The 17,451-nt window shown below is 40.0% G+C and overlaps 1 protein-coding gene across 1 annotated transcript in view; it reads left to right on the top strand.

Moving 5' to 3' along the window:
• Nucleotides 1–17,451, top strand: part of LOC126473956 (E3 SUMO-protein ligase NSE2-like) — a 57,526-nt gene that overhangs the window by 5,534 nt on the left and 34,541 nt on the right. Inside the window, exon 2 of the mRNA XM_050101326.1 lies at nucleotides 2,372–2,535. Coding sequence (XP_049957283.1) covers nucleotides 2,372–2,535 — 164 coding nt within the window. The remainder of the gene's footprint in view (nucleotides 1–2,371; nucleotides 2,536–17,451) is intronic.

Below are 17,451 nucleotides of genomic sequence, written 5' to 3'. Positions count from 1 at the left end.
AAGCTGCGCTTACACCTTTGTATGTCTGATCATACAGCTTCACTGTAACAAAATAGAAATGTTAAAATTTTAACATTGGTATTGACCAAAATAGAAATCTGCACATATCAAACCTAATAAATCTGTTTAAATAACAGTGAGCAGCAACTATGGGACTTCAGTTTTTTTTTTTTTTTTTTTTTTTTTTTTTTTAAAAGGACTGAGTGTATGTGTAGTCTTTCACATCCCTGAGAATTCTCCTTCATAATGATACCTGCAGAACAGTGTTTATGGATGAGTGATGGATGTGCCTAATGTGAGTTATAGGGATTGGGTTACACGAAAACTACACTAGTGGCAGTGAGCAGGTAGAAACTTCGAACAGTACCATACCTAAAAGCAAATTTTCAAATACTCCAGAAGCTGAATTACAATCTCTGTCACTCTGTTCATAGCATAGTTTCTAAGCTGGTGGATATATATATATAAAGTAATCAGTTTTTCTAAATATAATATAATGGGATAGATAAAAAATCTACTCACCAAGCAATGATAGGATGAACAGAGTTAAGGAACTATGCAAGCTTTCGGAGTCGGTGGCTCCTTCTTCTACCAGAAGAGTGGAAGGGAATAAGAGTGTAGTAACCAAACCAGCTGCGGGAACGCCTTGGGCTGCGGATCGGAGCCGCCAGGCGGGGAAGCCGCCGGCGGTGGAGCACGCACCACCGGGTAAACACAGGACGAGTCGGGCGACAGACCAACAACAACTGACAACAGCCGACCACGACCGACTATGACTGACACAACAAGGAAGAGATAAACAACGGAGGCTTGTGGAAACCACAACACCAAACACCAACAGTAAATCCATTCGAAACCAGAGCCAGGCATATGTCAACAACGAGCAACGACCAGAACGCAGTACCGCCGATATAGAAATGAAATCCAGAGTGAGTACCAGACTGACTGGACTAGGGCAGAGCGGGTCCCTATATACGAAACCAGAGGGAGTGGCTATTGGCCGCTGTCTGCACGTGGCGTAGCGGTGGCGCCCTCGCTGCCCGAGAGCTGCTGCGCGGAATAGCGGAGGCGGAGCCCTCTATGGGCTGACATTTGTTCTGGTGTGTGTTCGACTTCCGCGGCGGAAGGTATTAGAAAGAGGGGTGAAGGAAAAGGATTGGTGAGGTTTAGGAAATGGGGAAATTTATGGAAAAGTTACCCACAACCCAGTGATAGGGAAGACTTACTGGACAGGATGAGAAGGAAAGCAGATTGTTGGAGACTGGACTGGAAGAAATTTGAAAACCCTATATCTTAAAGGTGGAAGATAGGGTAATAAGCAAGACAGAGATTACTGACCAAGCATCGTGCAACAGTCAATAAGAGTGGAAAGCTAAGTACATTATTCATGGTAGGGATAGGGGATGAGAAAAGAGAGAGAGGCAAGAAAATAAAAGATATAGAAAATTGAAAGGGAGCAGTGAAAGGACCAGTCACTGAGAAGAAGTCCTGAGTCTGAAGAAAATAATATAAATTAAGACCACGTAGGTGGCAAGAACCAAGGACATGTTGTAATGCTAGTTCTCACCTGCAGAGTTCTGAGAAACTTGTGTCAGGAGGAAGAATCCAGATAGCACGTGTGGTGAAATGGGCATTGAGGTCACAAATGTCTTGTGGTAGAGCATGTGGTACAACGGGATATTGTGTTGCCAGTGTACACTCTGTCCATTCATCCTAACTAACTTAGTGGTAAAATGTGCATGCTCTGTAACATTAGTCTTGATCTCAGTGCTTTTTTCACCACACATGAATTCTAGATTCTCCTACCTGACTCCAGTTTCCCAGAACTCCACAAGTGTGAACTGGCGTTACATGTCCTCTGTTCTCACCACCCACCTGGCCTAAGTTTATGTTAATTTCTTCGCACTCAGCATTCCTTCTCTGTAGCTGTTCCTTTCTTCAATCTCTCTTAGTTTTCTACATCCTTATTTTTTCACCTGTCTATCCCCCCCCCCCCCCTACCTCTACCACGTATAATGTACTTAGCTTTTGTGCAGTCCCAACAATCAGTCTGTCCTTCTCAATCTGTCCATTAAGTCTTCCCTGACTCGGGGCTGTAGGCAACTTTTCCATCAATCTCCTTATTTCCTAAACCTCACCAGGTCACTTCTTTCATCCCTTTTCCTTCACTTAGACCTTTCTGGTAAAAGAATAAGTCACGAACTACAAAAGCTTGCACATTTCCTTAACTTTTCTATGTGTTTGTTCCTGCCGCTGCTTGGTTAAAAGATTTTTTAAAACTATCCAGTTACATTATTAAGTACTTAAATTTCTCTAATATGTAAAACTTCTCAAGTAACCTGTTTAAACATAAACTCAAATCTACTTACAGGGGAAGAGAGAGATGAACTACTGAATAAAATGCGACAAATGGTGGAGGACACTTGCGAATTAGATATAAGGCATGATGAAATGATTCGAACTACTAAGAGAATTGAAAGTAAGAAGAAGAAAGCTACTACAGGAGACTCTTCTGAAGTAGAATCTTTCAAGAAAGTCAGTATTTCAAATTAAGTATATGGTCTCCTTGTAAATTCATTTGTATAATTCTTATATTTTGCTGTTTTGTCTTACTGACTTAATAATTTTCTAGCTTGTGCCTAATTATTGTTGTTTACTGGCTAACTGTTTCACTGCAGTAATTGTATTTTTTGACCTCCCCCCCCCCCCCCCCCCCCCTCCTCTCTCTCTCTCTCTCTCTCTCTCTCTCTCTCTGTGTCTGTGTGTGTGTGTGTGTGTGTGTGTGTGTGTGTGTGTGTGTGTGTGTGTGTGCGCCCCCCCTCTCTCTGTCTCACACACACACACACACACACACACACACACACACACACACACAGAGAGAGAGAGAGAGAGAGAGAGAGAGAGAGAGAGAGAGAGAGAGAAGTTATTTATTGTAAATCATTGATGGAATTACATCACACAAGCTAAAATGCAGCCCCAATGTGAATTCTGTTCTCGAAAACACGGAATGAATTGGTCGACATTTGTAAGCAGCTGGAAATCACCCTGACTGCTGTCAAATGATTGTCAGCTGCTGCAAGTCATCGTGTTGGAAGAGCTACTGAGAGTCATGTACCTGTGGTACTGGTACCAAAGGTACCTCGAGTACTATCTGCTCCTGTAAACCTAACTCCTCTGCAGAAAGTATGAGATCTGTTGCTACACGTTCACTTGACTGTGAGTGGCATTTCAGTGGAAGAGTTAGGTATCCTTTACAGGGTCGTCAGGGACTGGGGAGGACTTGGGGTATTATACTGATCTTCCTATACCAGAAGTTCGAGGTGCTGTCTTTCACTGAACCTGAAACTAAGCCAGTGGGACTCACTTCCCCTATTTTGGGGGAAACCGTTTTGTCCGGTGTCAAGAGAAGGTAAACTCAAACAGGTAGGGGTCTATTAATCGTCGACAAGTTAAACATACAGTGGATGATGCCCTTAGGGAAATGGCAGCAAGTAACAGGAAAGGACACCAGGTGTACTCAGTGTGTATGCCTCGGGGCCTTATTCAACATATTGAAGAAGCTACTCCAGCAACCATTGAGGAAATGAGTTGCAACCAGCTGCAGATTGTGGCACATGCTGGAACAAATGATGTCTGTTGTTTGCACTCCAATGTCATAGTAGGGTCATTCCAGCAATTGGCAGAGAAGGCAGAGAAGACCAGCCTTGCATGTGGAGTTTGAACCAAGCCCACAATTTGCAATATTTCCCCAGAACGAATCGTGGCCCTTTGGTTCTGAGTTCAGTGGAAGGATTGAACCAGAGACTTCGAAGGTTCTGTGACAAGCTAGCCTGCAAGTTCCTGAACTTACGCCATAGGGTTGAGAACCATAGGTGTGCACTATATGTAAGAGGCTGCTAATCAGGTAGCTGACTGTGATTGTGGGGTGCACACAAGGGCTTTTTATATTAGGCGACTCTCCATCCAGTCCAGGTAACAATAGCTTTAGGAAACCCAGAAGTATCGGTGTATGATCAAAAGAAGTGCCTCCCACTAGTAGTTAATTGCTGAAACATTTGCAACGAAGAACCAGAGTTTGAATGAAGTTGCATGTGAGACTGTTTGGGCAAGACACAGTACCAGGGGTGGACATAGAATGATAACTGGGTCCTTCTGTCATGCACCAGACTCGTCTCCAATGTAACTGAAAACCTTAAATAACCTTTCAGTTCACTTGTACGTATGATCCCCAATCATACTGTAACCATCAGTGGAGAGTTTAATCATCCAACAATCAATTGTGAAAATTACATTTTTGTTAGTGTTGAGTGTGATAAGACATCCTGTGAAACATTACGAAATGCCTTCGCTGAAAACTATCTACGTAGATCAGATAGTTCCAAACCCCACTCGTGGTAGAAATATATTGAACCTAATGGCAACAAAGAGACCTAACCTCTTTGAGGATCTCAACATCGAAACTAGTGACAGTGGCCATAATGCAGTTGTGGCAACAGTGATTACCAAAATACAAAGGACAACTAAAACGAGAAAAAAATATATATGTTCAGTAAACTAGATAAAAAAATCAGTAGAGTCATATCTCAGTGAGGAACTTGAAACCTTCAGCACAGGGCAGGAGCATGTAGAGGAACTATGGCTGAAATTTAAAAGAATAGTTGACCATGGATTGATATCTTACCCGATAGAACAGTTCATAATGGGAGGGACCCTCCATGGTACACAGTCACAGAAAAGAAATAGAGATTATTGCGTAATAGGTGTAAAACCAAGTGTAGGACTATTGACAGAGAGATGCTGAGTTTGGCAGTCAAGAGGGCAGTGACATTCATAGCAGAATATTGTCAAATGATCATTCACAAAACCCAAAGAAATTCTGGTCTTATGTTAAGGCTGGTAGTGACATCAAAGTTAGTGTCCAGTCTCTAGCGAATGAGACAGGAACTGAATTGAGGGTAGCAAAGCAAAAGCTGAAATACTTAATTCCATTTTGAAATGTTCCTTTACAAAAGAAAACGTAGGAGAATTGCCCCAACGAGAGAAATGAGTATTAGTGTCAGTGGTATTGAGAAACAGGTGAAATCATTGAAATTGAACAAAGCTCCAAGACCTGATGGAAACCCTATCAGATTCTGTACTAAATTTGCGGCCCCACTTCTAACTATAATCTATCATAGAGCCTTCAAACAAAAAACCATGCCCAGTTCTTGGAAGAAAGCACAGGTCACACCCATCTACAAGAAGGGTAGTGGAAGTGATTCACAAAAGTACTATCTAATATCCTTGACATCAATTTATTGTAGAATCTTAGGACATACCGGGTGTGATTCAAAAGTTTCAACACTTAACTCAGAACTAGAAATTTATTGGACTTTTAAGTACAACAGACTAAAATTCTTCAAAATATGATCCTTCAGCATCAATAAAGTGCTGCTAGTGTGTCTTCCAGCGTTCATAGCCCTTCTGGAAGGCCTCTGGCGTCATGCTGTCGAAGCCTGGTGGATGGTATCGATAGAGTCGAATTGCTTCCCTTTTAGGCCTGACTTAATTCGGGAGAAGAGGAAAAAGTCACTTGTAGCCAAGTCGGGGCTGTAGGGTGGCTGCGGCAGTGTTGTCACGTTGAACTTGACCAAATCTTTGGCGGTGGTGCGCGACGTGTGAGCGGGCGCGTTGTCGTGATGGAGAATCCAATCGCCCTCGATCGCCGGGCGGACGCGGCGAACTCGATCCCTCAAGCGGCAGAGCACTCCAGCATAAAAGTCACCTCTGACAGTCTGTCCACAAGCAACAAACTTCTTGTGAATCACTCCTTTACCATAAAAAAAAAAAAAGAAAAAACCAGCATGCGTTTCACACACGACTTGCTCATGCAAGCCTTCTTGAGCTTCGGCGATGAAGCAGTGTGCCATTCTGAGCTTTGACGCTTCGACTCAGGGTCATATTTGTAGACCCAGGTCTCATCACCAGTAACCACTTTCTCCAGAAGGTTCGGATCAACATTCAACCGTTGGAGCATTTCCTGGCAAACAGTCATATGCCGTTTCTTCTGATCCACCTACAAAACTTTTCGCACCAGTTTGGCACACACTTTTCGCATCATCAAATTCTCCATCACAGTCCTCCACACCATACTCTGACTGAGTCCCAGTTCATCGGCAGTTAATCTATTACTAAGACGTCGGTCGTTGTTTAAAAGTTCCCGCACTCTCGCCACATTTTGATTCATGTGGCTTGATGATGGTCTCCCAGAGCGGTCGTCATCTTCAACATTTCCATGTCCATCTTTGAAACGTTTGTGCCACATGAAAACCATTACACAGGACATGGTTTCTTCCTTAAAGGCCTCTTGAATCATACCGAAAGTCTCCGTGGTGGTTTTGTTCAGTCGCATGCAAAACTTAATCACATAATACTGCTCCAAGTGCTGCTCCATTTTCGCCTCTCCCACTTTTCGACCGAGGTCAATGACGTGCACTCATGCTGCAAGGGATGCGCACTCTCCAGGATTCCGGAGGCAACTGCCGCAGTGTCAGTTCATACCCTGAGACCCCCCACTACGTCCCCCACCTGGCGGAACCGGTCCGCGCGCGCTCCCCTACTCAGAAATGAATCGGTCTTGAAATTTCTGAATCACACCTTGTATTCTGAGCTCAAACATCATGAGATATCTCAAACAGAATGACTTTCCCCATGCCAACCAGCATGAATTCTGGAAGCATCGATCATGTGAAACCTAACTCGCACTCTTCTCACATGACATATTGAAAGCTTAGGATCAAGGTAGTCATGCTGTATATTCCTATATTATCTTGTACATATTTACAGGAGATAATGTGAACATCATTTTTCTGGAATGAAATTTTCTCTCTGCAGCGGAGTGTGCGCTGGTATGAAACTTCGTGGCAGATTAAAACTGTGTGCCAGACCGAGACTCGAACTTGGGACCTTTGCCTTTCGCGGGCAACTGCTCTACCTGGTAGAGCACTTGCCCACGAAAGTTAAAGGTCCCGAGTTCGAGTCTTGGTCCGGCACACAGTTTTAATCTGCCAAGAGGTATCATTCTTCTGATTCAACAAATTTGCTCAGGAGTTTAGGCATAATTTTGAAAGCAAGTTCTTTTATTTAGGCAGTAATTCATTAATTTATTATTGGACATTACTATAGTGTACTATGAATGGGAAGTGCTTGACTTATTGTAAGATACTGGGCTCTACTTTTGATGTGATAGTTATTATAGGTGTTTTTTTTTTAATTGAGGTGTGTGTGTGTGTGTGTGTGTGTGTGTGTGTGTGTGTGTGTGTGTGTGTGTGTAGGGTTGGATAATGGGAGAAAGAAAAATGAAGCTCGTGTGATATGCTCCATCCAAACAGGCCGTGGAAGACCCACAGTACAGACCGACCGCCTTGTCATCCTCAGCCAGTAGGTGTCATTGGGCGAGGATAGGGAGGTGCGTATGGTCAGCACACTGTTCTCCCAGCTGCTGCCAGGTTTTATGAATGGAGCCACTACTACTCAGTCACATAGCTCCTCAGTTGACTTCACAAGGGCTGAGTAAACACCAGTTTCCAACAGCACTCAGTAGACCCAAACGGTCACCCATCCAAGTGCAAGCCAAACCTGATAACAGTTATCTTCAATGATCTGATGAGAACCAGTGTTATCACTGCATCAAGGCCATTTGCCAGTGTAATAGATACCATGATAATGTCACAGGAGGAGAAGATTGCTGTATTTTGATGTAAACTTAGATGACTCCAGAAAAGTTGTTGACAATACAACACATCCTTATCCTACAAAATATATTGAGCACATTGAGAGGGGTACCACAGCAAGATGATCTGTAGTATACCACAGCAAGTTGATGTGTAGTATCTATCACTTGAATTTTGAGGACTCCTTGGTTGACCAACAACTGCAAAAACTTGTTATATTTATTAGCACTTTTTCATCACACAGTTCCACATTGTGTGCCTCTAAACAAATGCTTAAAGCAAAGCAACTTTTCTATGTATATTTAGAAGGAGAACACTAGAGGGAGAGTGATTCTAACGCTAGAACTCGAGCGTGCCAGCCCAAGACAACAGTCAGCAGAAATTCACATAAGGCAGCCCAAAGAGAAGTGACGCTGACATGCAGTGCCACTTGCCACCTACAAACTCTTGCTTTGTTGACATGCAACAGTTACTTCTTACATTGTTGATACAAGTGAACATGCTGTCCAGTGCTATATTACAATTATGGATATTACATATTTTACATCTCCCCTAGCAGAAATTTTAATTTTTTGGTTGTTGTTGTGGTCTTCAGTCCTGAGACTGGTTTGATGCAGCTCTCCATGCTACTCTATCCTGTGCAAGCTTCTTCATCTCCCAGTACCTACTGCAACCTACATCCTTCTGAATCTGCTTAGTGTATTCATCTTTTGGTCTCCCTCTACGATTTTTACCCTCCATGCTGCCCTCCAATGCTAAATTTGTGATCCCTTGATGCCTCAAAACATGTCCTACCAACCGATCCCTTCTTCTAGTCAAGCTGTGCCACAAACTTCTCTTCTCCCCAATCCTATTCAATACCTCCTCATTTTTTGGTATAAAATATATTTAAAAATAGAAAACCAAAAATATTCTTCTAGACTTTCAGAATAGTTAGTTACATAATTTGTAAATATTCATAGATTGTGGTAAATCATCCCAAAAGCCTTAGGAAGTATTACTGTTCACACAAAAAACAAAGCAAAGTATCTGTGTATCAGTATCTATACTACTGTATAAAGACAGGTCATTGTTTAAAATTGTTACCAAAAATCTCGGAAAGCGATTTACCATTTTTCTACAGATTTTTACACAATAATGAACATTCAGACACACAAAGGCCATATATTTTTTTAAATAAATGTAATAAATAAATATATGTGCAATATACAACAGAGAAATGTTGTTACCACAAGTCTCAAAAAGTTTTTGGCCTATTTGCTTCAGATTTTTACGTGGTACAGTAATAAAAATTCAGATGGACAAAGGCTGTAGCTTTTTTAAACAACAACGTGGATTTTCTGTTAATACCGACTGTAAGAAAGAAAACACTGCATTGTGAAAATGTGCAGTTTTTTGTTTTCCTCGCAGTCACTTTCGGCTACAACAGCAAGACGCGAATCATTAGACAAATTGTTTCTCAGATATATTTATTGTTTCTCCTTATATATAATTTCAAACAGAAATTGTTCACACATAATATGTAAGAAACATCAAAAATAATCTGGAAAATCAAAAGAACATTTGAAAAACTTAGCTTATAGAAATACAAGAAAATTTTACCAAACATAACCCTAGAAATTTTTATCAGACTTTTAAACATGTACTTAAGTGTATCAAGGAGCAAGTACTTGTTTCAAAGATGAAAATGCCAAAATAAAATTAAATAACAAAGACAATTGAGAAATACTAGCAAAATTTTTTTACAGGCTCTTAACTGTCCAGTTGCAACATTTAAATTGAAATTTCAAGCAATACCACAAAATTTGGAGGAAGATTTACCACCAACAAAGCAAGAAATTCATAAAATCACTCAAAAACAACAAATCAAATGGTGGAGACTCCATTACTGCAAATTATTAAATTAGTCAGAACTATAGGTCTACAACTACTTTTTGAGAACACTTTGAAAACTGAAAAGATTCCAGCAGAGTGGAAACTAGCATTACCACCCACTATACAAAAAGGGAGACAAACAAAGTGTTAACAGTTACGGAGGAGCGTCACTTCTCCAAGCGGCATGCAAAACATTGCCAGAAATTCTCCTGGTCAGAGAGGTAGAAACTTTAGACAACCAGTTGGGAGAATATCACAGAGGTTTTCTAAAGGGAAGATCCTGCACAGAACAGTTTTTAACCTAAAATCAATAATTCACTACAGTAGGTATCGTTTATTGATTTCAAAAAGCATTTGATGAGGTAGACAGAGAGGCAGTAGATAAAATCATTAGAGAATTTGGTGTTAAAGCAAAATTAGCAAATATAATTCATGAAACTCTAACAAAGACAATATCTAAAGTTAAATTTATCAGAGAACTGTCTCAGGCATTTTAAATAAAAACTGGTGTTAGACAAGGGGATGGTGTAATTTGCAGCTAAAGAATCACAAACTTGAACCAATAATTCTAGGGAGGAAAGCAAATGGAATTAAGGTAAACTGCCTGGCTTTTGCAGACTATTTTGGAATCAGTACTTTTGGAAAATCTGACAGCAGTTATTCAAATAAATCTTCTCAAAGAAATGGCATATAGAACTAGTCTCAAAATTTCAGCTGAAAAAAAAATGGCAAATATAAAAATTGCACCAAAATTCATAGAAACACAAATAGGTAAAAATAGAGTGAGTAAGTAAATTCAGATATCTTATAGAAACTATACAACAGAGTGGACTAGAAAAATTTGCAGTAGATGTAAGATTTATCAAAATAGAGAGAGCATATAATTTGAAAAAAAGAGTATTTACAACAAGAAATGCATATCTAGAAAAACCAAACTGAAACACTATACCACAGCGGTATGACCAGAACTTTTACGTGCATGTGAATGCCTAACAATGAAGTATAAGCTGGACAGAATAGAGATACTTGAAGGATGGATAGTTAGAAAAATAATGGGTGCGATGCAAACTACAGATGGTTAAATGCAAACTACAGATGGTTGGAAAATGAGAAGTAATGAGGGGATCTACGAAAATATCAGAAGTAATCACTTAAAAAAGCTTAATATTTTTTTGAACTCCTCTGCCGAATGAATGATAAAAGGCTCATAAAGCAAATATTTCTGTACTTCTCGAAGAAGAACTCGACAATAGCTTGGATTACAGAAATAAGGAAAGGTCTCGCAAGAAACAACATCAACGAATCAGAAATAACAGACAGAAATCTTTTGAAGAATAAAATATTAAATTTAGAAGGCTTTCAGTGTAAAAGAAATAAGAAATTGCGAACAACATGAACAGAAGAAAGGAAAAGACAGCACAGGGAGAAGATGAAAGTGTGCTGGAAAAATAGAAAAACAACAAGGAAAGAAGAGGAATTGAAGTTGTTACGCATGACCCTATTTGGCAAAAATGGCTGCTTTGTTTTCTTCCTTGCTGTCAGTTTTACAGAAAACAGGAATGGTGTATTTATGGCTTATTTACTTACGTTTGGTTATGATTAGAATACTACTACAGAATCTGAATCATCCAAAACTTTGTAATCCTTCACATTCACAGAATAAAACTATGCAAAATACTTTTATTGAAGCTACTAGCCTCACAGATGCATCAGCATGAGAGGTCTCAGTCATACCCTATGTACCAATTATCCCAACAAACTTACCTATTCATTTTAAGCGACTTCAGTTCTGTTTGCAGTAACAATAAACAAAGCTCAAGGGCTGAGAGAGGGGTAAAGATGATGATGAACAGAGAGGGAGGAGAAAGGTGGAAGAGATGGTCAGAGAGGGAGGTGGAGGAGTTTAGGATGTATGTCCAATTCCAGTATATACTTAGCAATTGCGAAGCAACTGTAGTATCGCACAAAATCCTTAGTCTATAAATAAATACTGTAAAAAGAGTGTATATGTGTGTGTGTGTGTGTGTGTGTGTGTGTGTGTGTGTGTGTGTGTACCAAAAAACACACACACAGCTAAACCAGCAATGCAAACCTTAACTGGAATTATTGGAAAAACTCCACTGCAGTATTTCTAGTACTGAGTAATATAACACCTTCCCAAACTAGATGACTGGCAACCCTCAAATCAAAATTGGAGAAATGTTATGCCATCCCACCCCTTCCTACACATGTCAATGCACAGTTCCTTAAGACTTTGGAAACTGTCCACTTAGAAGTATATCACACCTAGGAAAACTACATTTATGCCATTATTTAAAGTATTAGTAGCACATATTTAATTGATATATCTTCCAGGGCAATACATACTAAAATAGGACCAAGGTTCAAGATTTATTTTTCATATTTTCTGTAGTTCTTTGATAGATAACAAATTTTAAAATAATGATTACAGAAAGTATAATTATCCTTCCAAGAAAAAAGTGTGATATGAGTTGCTGAGCAATTTCTTGCTCACAAAAAACGTGATGTATTTGTTGCAGAATCACAGAAAACTGCAAAATTAAGGAGTACACACACAAAATTGCCAGTGTGATCATATTGGTTCAACCATTCGATAGCAAGACACGCGTATGTTGTTCTCGTATGAAATGAATCCAGTTGTTGAGTGACAGGTGGCTCATGTGCTGAGAAAATCACGGCCCGACCTGTAGTTAAGCTATGCTTGGGCGTGGCCTCAGAAGTGTTAAATGGCAGCAACAGAGAGTGAAGTCAAGACATCAACCAGTAGCAATTGCCAACTAACTCAACAGTTTCAATATCAGCAATCACTGTACATTCCATTGGCAAGATCAGAATGTCACGAACCTCATGACAAATCTAACTTTCAAGATACAAGGATTTTCTCTTCCCAGAAGACAGTGGTGCAACATCAATAGGTTTCTCACAAACCACAGTACCTGCAATGAGAGTCTCACTCAGTGGAGAGATTTAGAGTGCACCCAGTGTGAAGCCAAAGAGGTTACAAGATGTCCATGACCTTACCACTGAAGCATTGGAATGACCTGGGTTTCTGATAAGAAAGTGCCATTGATAAAATAGAATAGTTTAAATCTCAATAGTTATTGTAATTTTATAATCACTTCCAGTTAACTTAAACAATTTAAGCAGCACACTCCAGAAATTTTTTCAGGTGGGACGAATGTTATCTGTTCCATATTTAAGTTGCACTGAAGTGACATTTTGTGGCAGTGACGGGGGCTGCAATATGTCATACTGCCTAGGTTGGCCTTCCAACTCCAGCACTAGATTGCGCAAGCCACGTTTTCTGTGTGTCCTTTGCCTACTTTTCCTTTCACATCATTTAAACATTAATTCTATACAAAAAATTTTCTTGTCAGGTTAATACCTGACATGAGTAGCCCATTCGCAAAACACACTATATGATAGAAAATTCTATTTTAGGGTTTTCATCCCGCAGCCTTCTTTACCTTTGACCAACAGATTTTGCTGTAATCTGAGTTTAAGTGTGCTATGTGGCTCAGTCATGCAGTTGCAAAGCCTGCTATATTCCTGCAGAAGTGCAAAATCCATTGTATTTACCGTACCTATATTGCCACAGCCTTGTCACTGAGTTTAACAGATGCAAAATCAGCTAATTTTCCTATCACTCTATTGATCTCTTCTATCTGGAAATAAAAATTAATCTTTATGCTGCAGTCAGCAAGGGCAGTAGGCAGGGAGAGAAGATGGAATTTTTCTTTACTCTGTCAAGGAAATAGCTTGTCAGGTTGTAATTTGTTTTCTGCAGAGTCCACCAATACACATGCTTGACAATGCAGCCATTCTGCTCTGGTGTTGATAGAGTTGTTTATCTGATTTTATTTGCTAGAGATATGGTTTGTGGTAGAATGAAAAGCCACTTGCAGAAGCAGAAGAACCTTCAGTAGTATTAGAAGAAGAAAAATTTAGTGTACCATAGGGTGCAGTAACAGTTATGCAGATTTGCTTTAGAGGATCTGTTAATAGTATGTTTCTTTTAGAATGTTTTGGTGGTCAGAGTAAGAATAAAGAAGGCATGTTGGGAACATTGTCTCACTGGCTATTTTCCGAAGCTACTCAAAATGTTAAAACTGTTGAAATGTGGTTTCCCATTGTAGGACACTCATTCATTCCACCAGACAGCATTTTCGGTAAACTGGAAAGACAGTTCAAGCACAGGGATCTGATTGAGTGCCCAGAAGAGTACAGAAATCTGATATAAAGGTACAGTATGGTAATCTACTTGTGCAAAGCTGTGCAGCCAAGAAATCCTGTTCCAATGGAGTCCTCAAACAGCCAGGCCAATGGCATGTCAAATTCCAGAAGTCAAAGAAAGCTACAATCAGGTGTAGCAATAACAAGGAGGTGACTTTAGTTCGAGGTGATCAACATTGGCATAAGTGAACCTAAAAGTCTGTTCAATAAAAGAAACAAAACCTTTGGGCAGAACAATCACACTATGGAAAATCCAGGATGGAATGTAACATTGTTATGAAAAGGAAAGTTACTACTCGTCATACAGTGGAGACACTGAGCTGCACATAGGCACAACAAAAACACTGTCTCAAAAAAACTTTAGGCCAGTACGGCCTTCATCAAAAATACGGAACACAGACACAGACAGACACACTCATGCAAACACAACTCACACACACGACTGCAGTCTCAGGCAACTGAAACCACACTCTCTGGAAGCTTTTTTGTGACAGCCTTTTTTCTGTGCCTATCTGTGACTAAGCATCTCCTTTGGGCAAAATAGTTGCATTGAAAGTGTTGAAAAGGGGTTTCAAATAAGGACACCAAAACTGAAGGATATCAGGTGACTTACATGTCTCCACGTTGGTGGGTCATACTATAATAGGACAATATTATTTGATTTTTCAGTTAGTACTTGTGAACTGTTAGTAGTTTACCTATAGATGGATGTTAAGCTGGCAGGAACATTTCATTAAAATAATAGTAAAAATAAAAACAAAAAAATGGCTACCCATTGTCAAGCAAAACCCAGTAAATGCATTGTGCATTAACAAAACCCACTATGTGTTCAAGAAATGTTTGAATAGCTGATTACCAATGTTACTCACTGTCCTGGATTTTCCAGTGTTTGATTACCAATGTTCATGTGATTATGGGCTGCCACATAGATTAATAAACTATTTTTATTAAAAGTAATCAGTTGTCAACTACGTTTCTGATAGTTTGTGCAAGTTTTTAATCAGCACCCAAAACTTTCTTAATAGTGCATATAGTGGATTTTGTATATGTGCCACTTATATGTCTTGTATCACATGTCCTTTTAGAAGCCAGTGGTAACTTACACCAGCTTCCAGGTTGGGGTAGCTTGTGCCAGCCCGACATGACATTCATCACAGTTCAGCCAATTTGCATGAAATATTTACAAATTATATACACGAACCTGCCTCATGAATGAGTCCATCTATTTGTGAAATCCATATCAAAATCTTCACATTAGTACTTGAGATTAGCTCAAATATACAGGACGATTCTTAATACGAGGCGTGTTTTTTAAGTAAGTACCGTTTTGAAATTAAAAAAAGACGTGCTAAGATATCTCAATAATTTTATTTTTACATGAAAGCCTGTACCTTAATCTACTTTCATACATAATTTCTGTCAATATTGAGGCACTTGTCATAACGTTGTACCAGTTTTTGAATACCCTCCTCGTAGAAGTCTGGCGCCTGACTTGTTAACCACTGCATCACCACTTTTTTGACTTCATCATCGTCTTGAAGACGCTGACCGCCCAGGTGTTTCTCCAAGTGCAGGAACAGATGGTAGTCACTGGACGCAAGATCAGTTTCCCATGGAAAAGATGTGATGAGATCTTTGGTCTGATTCGCCACATGCGGACGGGCATTGTCTTGCAGCAAAATGATGCCCTTGCTCAACTTCCGTGGACTGTTGCTTTGATTCTGGTGTCACGTAGGCCACCCATGTTTCATCGCCCGTAGCAATTTGGCATAAGAAATCATCACCGTCGTTGTGGTACTGCTCAAGGAAAGTCAATGCACTGTCTAAATGTTTGGTTTGGTGCACATTCGTCAACATTTTCGGTACCCAACGTGCGCACAATTTTTGGTCATTCAAGTGCTCAGTCACAGAGCCATACAAAACACTACGAGGAACATTAGGAAAGTTATCCTGTAAAGAGGAAATCGTAAAACGTCTGTTTTCTTTCACCTTATTGTCCACTTCCTGCACCAAACTTTCATTAACGACCGAAGGACACCCACTCCGTCGTTCATCGTGCACATTTGTGCGGCCATCTTTAAATCCTCTCACCCACTTCTTACCATTCCATCACTCATAATGTTTTTTTCCGTAAACTGCACACATCTCACGATGAATGTTGATCGCTTTTAGGCCTTTAGCACTAAGAAATCTAATAACAGCCCATACTTCACAGTCGGCGGGACTCACAATTACTGGAGGCATCTTAAACACTCAGTACACAATGTAAACAAGGAAGAATCAGAGTGTCCTTCTGAATCTGCTTAGTGTATTCATCTCTTGGTCTCCCTCTACGAGTTTTACCCTCCACGCTGCCCTCCAATACTAAATTTGTGATCCCTTGATGCCTCAGGACATGTCCTACCAACCGATCCCCTCTTCTAGTTAAGTTGTGCCACAAACCCATCTTCTCCCCAATCCTATTCAATACTTCCTCATTAGTTGTGTGATCTACCCATCTAATCTTCAGCATTCTTCTGTAGCACCACGTTTTGAAAGCTTCTATTATCTTCTTGTCCAAACTATTTATTATCCATGTTTCACTTCCATACATGGCTACACTCCATACAAATACCTTCAGAAACGACTTCCTGACACTTAAATCTATACTCGATGTTAACAAGTTTCTCTTCTTCAGAAACGCTTTCCTTGCCATTGCCAGTCTACATTTTATATCCTCTCTACTTCGACCATCATCAGTTATTTTGCTCCCAAAATAGCAAACTCCTTTACTACTTTAAGTGTCTCATTTCCTAATCTAATTCCCTCAGCATCACCCGACTTAATTCAACTACATTCCATTATCCTCTGTTTGCTTTTGTTGATGTTCATCTTATATCCTCCTTTCAAGACACTGTCCATTCCGTTCAACTGCTCTTCCAAGTGCTTTGCTGTCTCTGACAGAATTACAATGTCATCAGCGGACCTCAAAGTTTTTATTTCTTCTCCCTGGATTTTAATACCTACTCAGAATTTTTCTTTTGCTTCCTTAACTGCTTGCTCAATATACAGATTGAATAACATCGGGGAGAGGCTACAACCCTGTCTCACTCCCTTCACAACCACTGCTTCCCATTCATGTCCCTCGACTCTTATAACTACCATCTGGTTTCTGTACAAATTGTAAATAGCCTTTCGCTTCCTGTATTTTACCCCTGCCACCTTTAGAATTTGAAAGAGAGTATTCCAGTCAACATTGTCAAAAGCTTTCTCTAAGTCTACAAATGCTAGAAACGTAGGTTTGCCTTTCCTTAATCTTTCTTCTAAGATAAGTCGTAACATCAGTATTGCCTCACGTGTTCCAACATTTCTACGCAATCCAAACTGATCTTCCCCGAGGTCGGCTTCTACCAGTTTTTCCATTTGTCTGTAAATAATTCGCGTTAGTATTTTACAGCTGTGAATTATTAAACTGATTGTTCGGTAATTTTCACATCTGTCAACACCTGTTTTCTTTGGGATTGGAATTATTATATTCTTCTTGAAGTCGGAGGGTATTTCGCCTGTCTCGTACATCTTGCTCACCAGATGGTAGAGTTTTGTCAGGATTGGCTCTCTCAAGGCCGTCAGT

This window comes from Schistocerca serialis, chromosome 4 (assembly GCF_023864345.2).
Source record: "Schistocerca serialis cubense isolate TAMUIC-IGC-003099 chromosome 4, iqSchSeri2.2, whole genome shotgun sequence".
Taxonomy (NCBI): domain Eukaryota; kingdom Metazoa; phylum Arthropoda; class Insecta; order Orthoptera; family Acrididae; genus Schistocerca; species Schistocerca serialis.
Note: the sequence above shows the minus strand (reverse complement) of the source record. Positions and strands in the feature narration are given on the sequence as shown.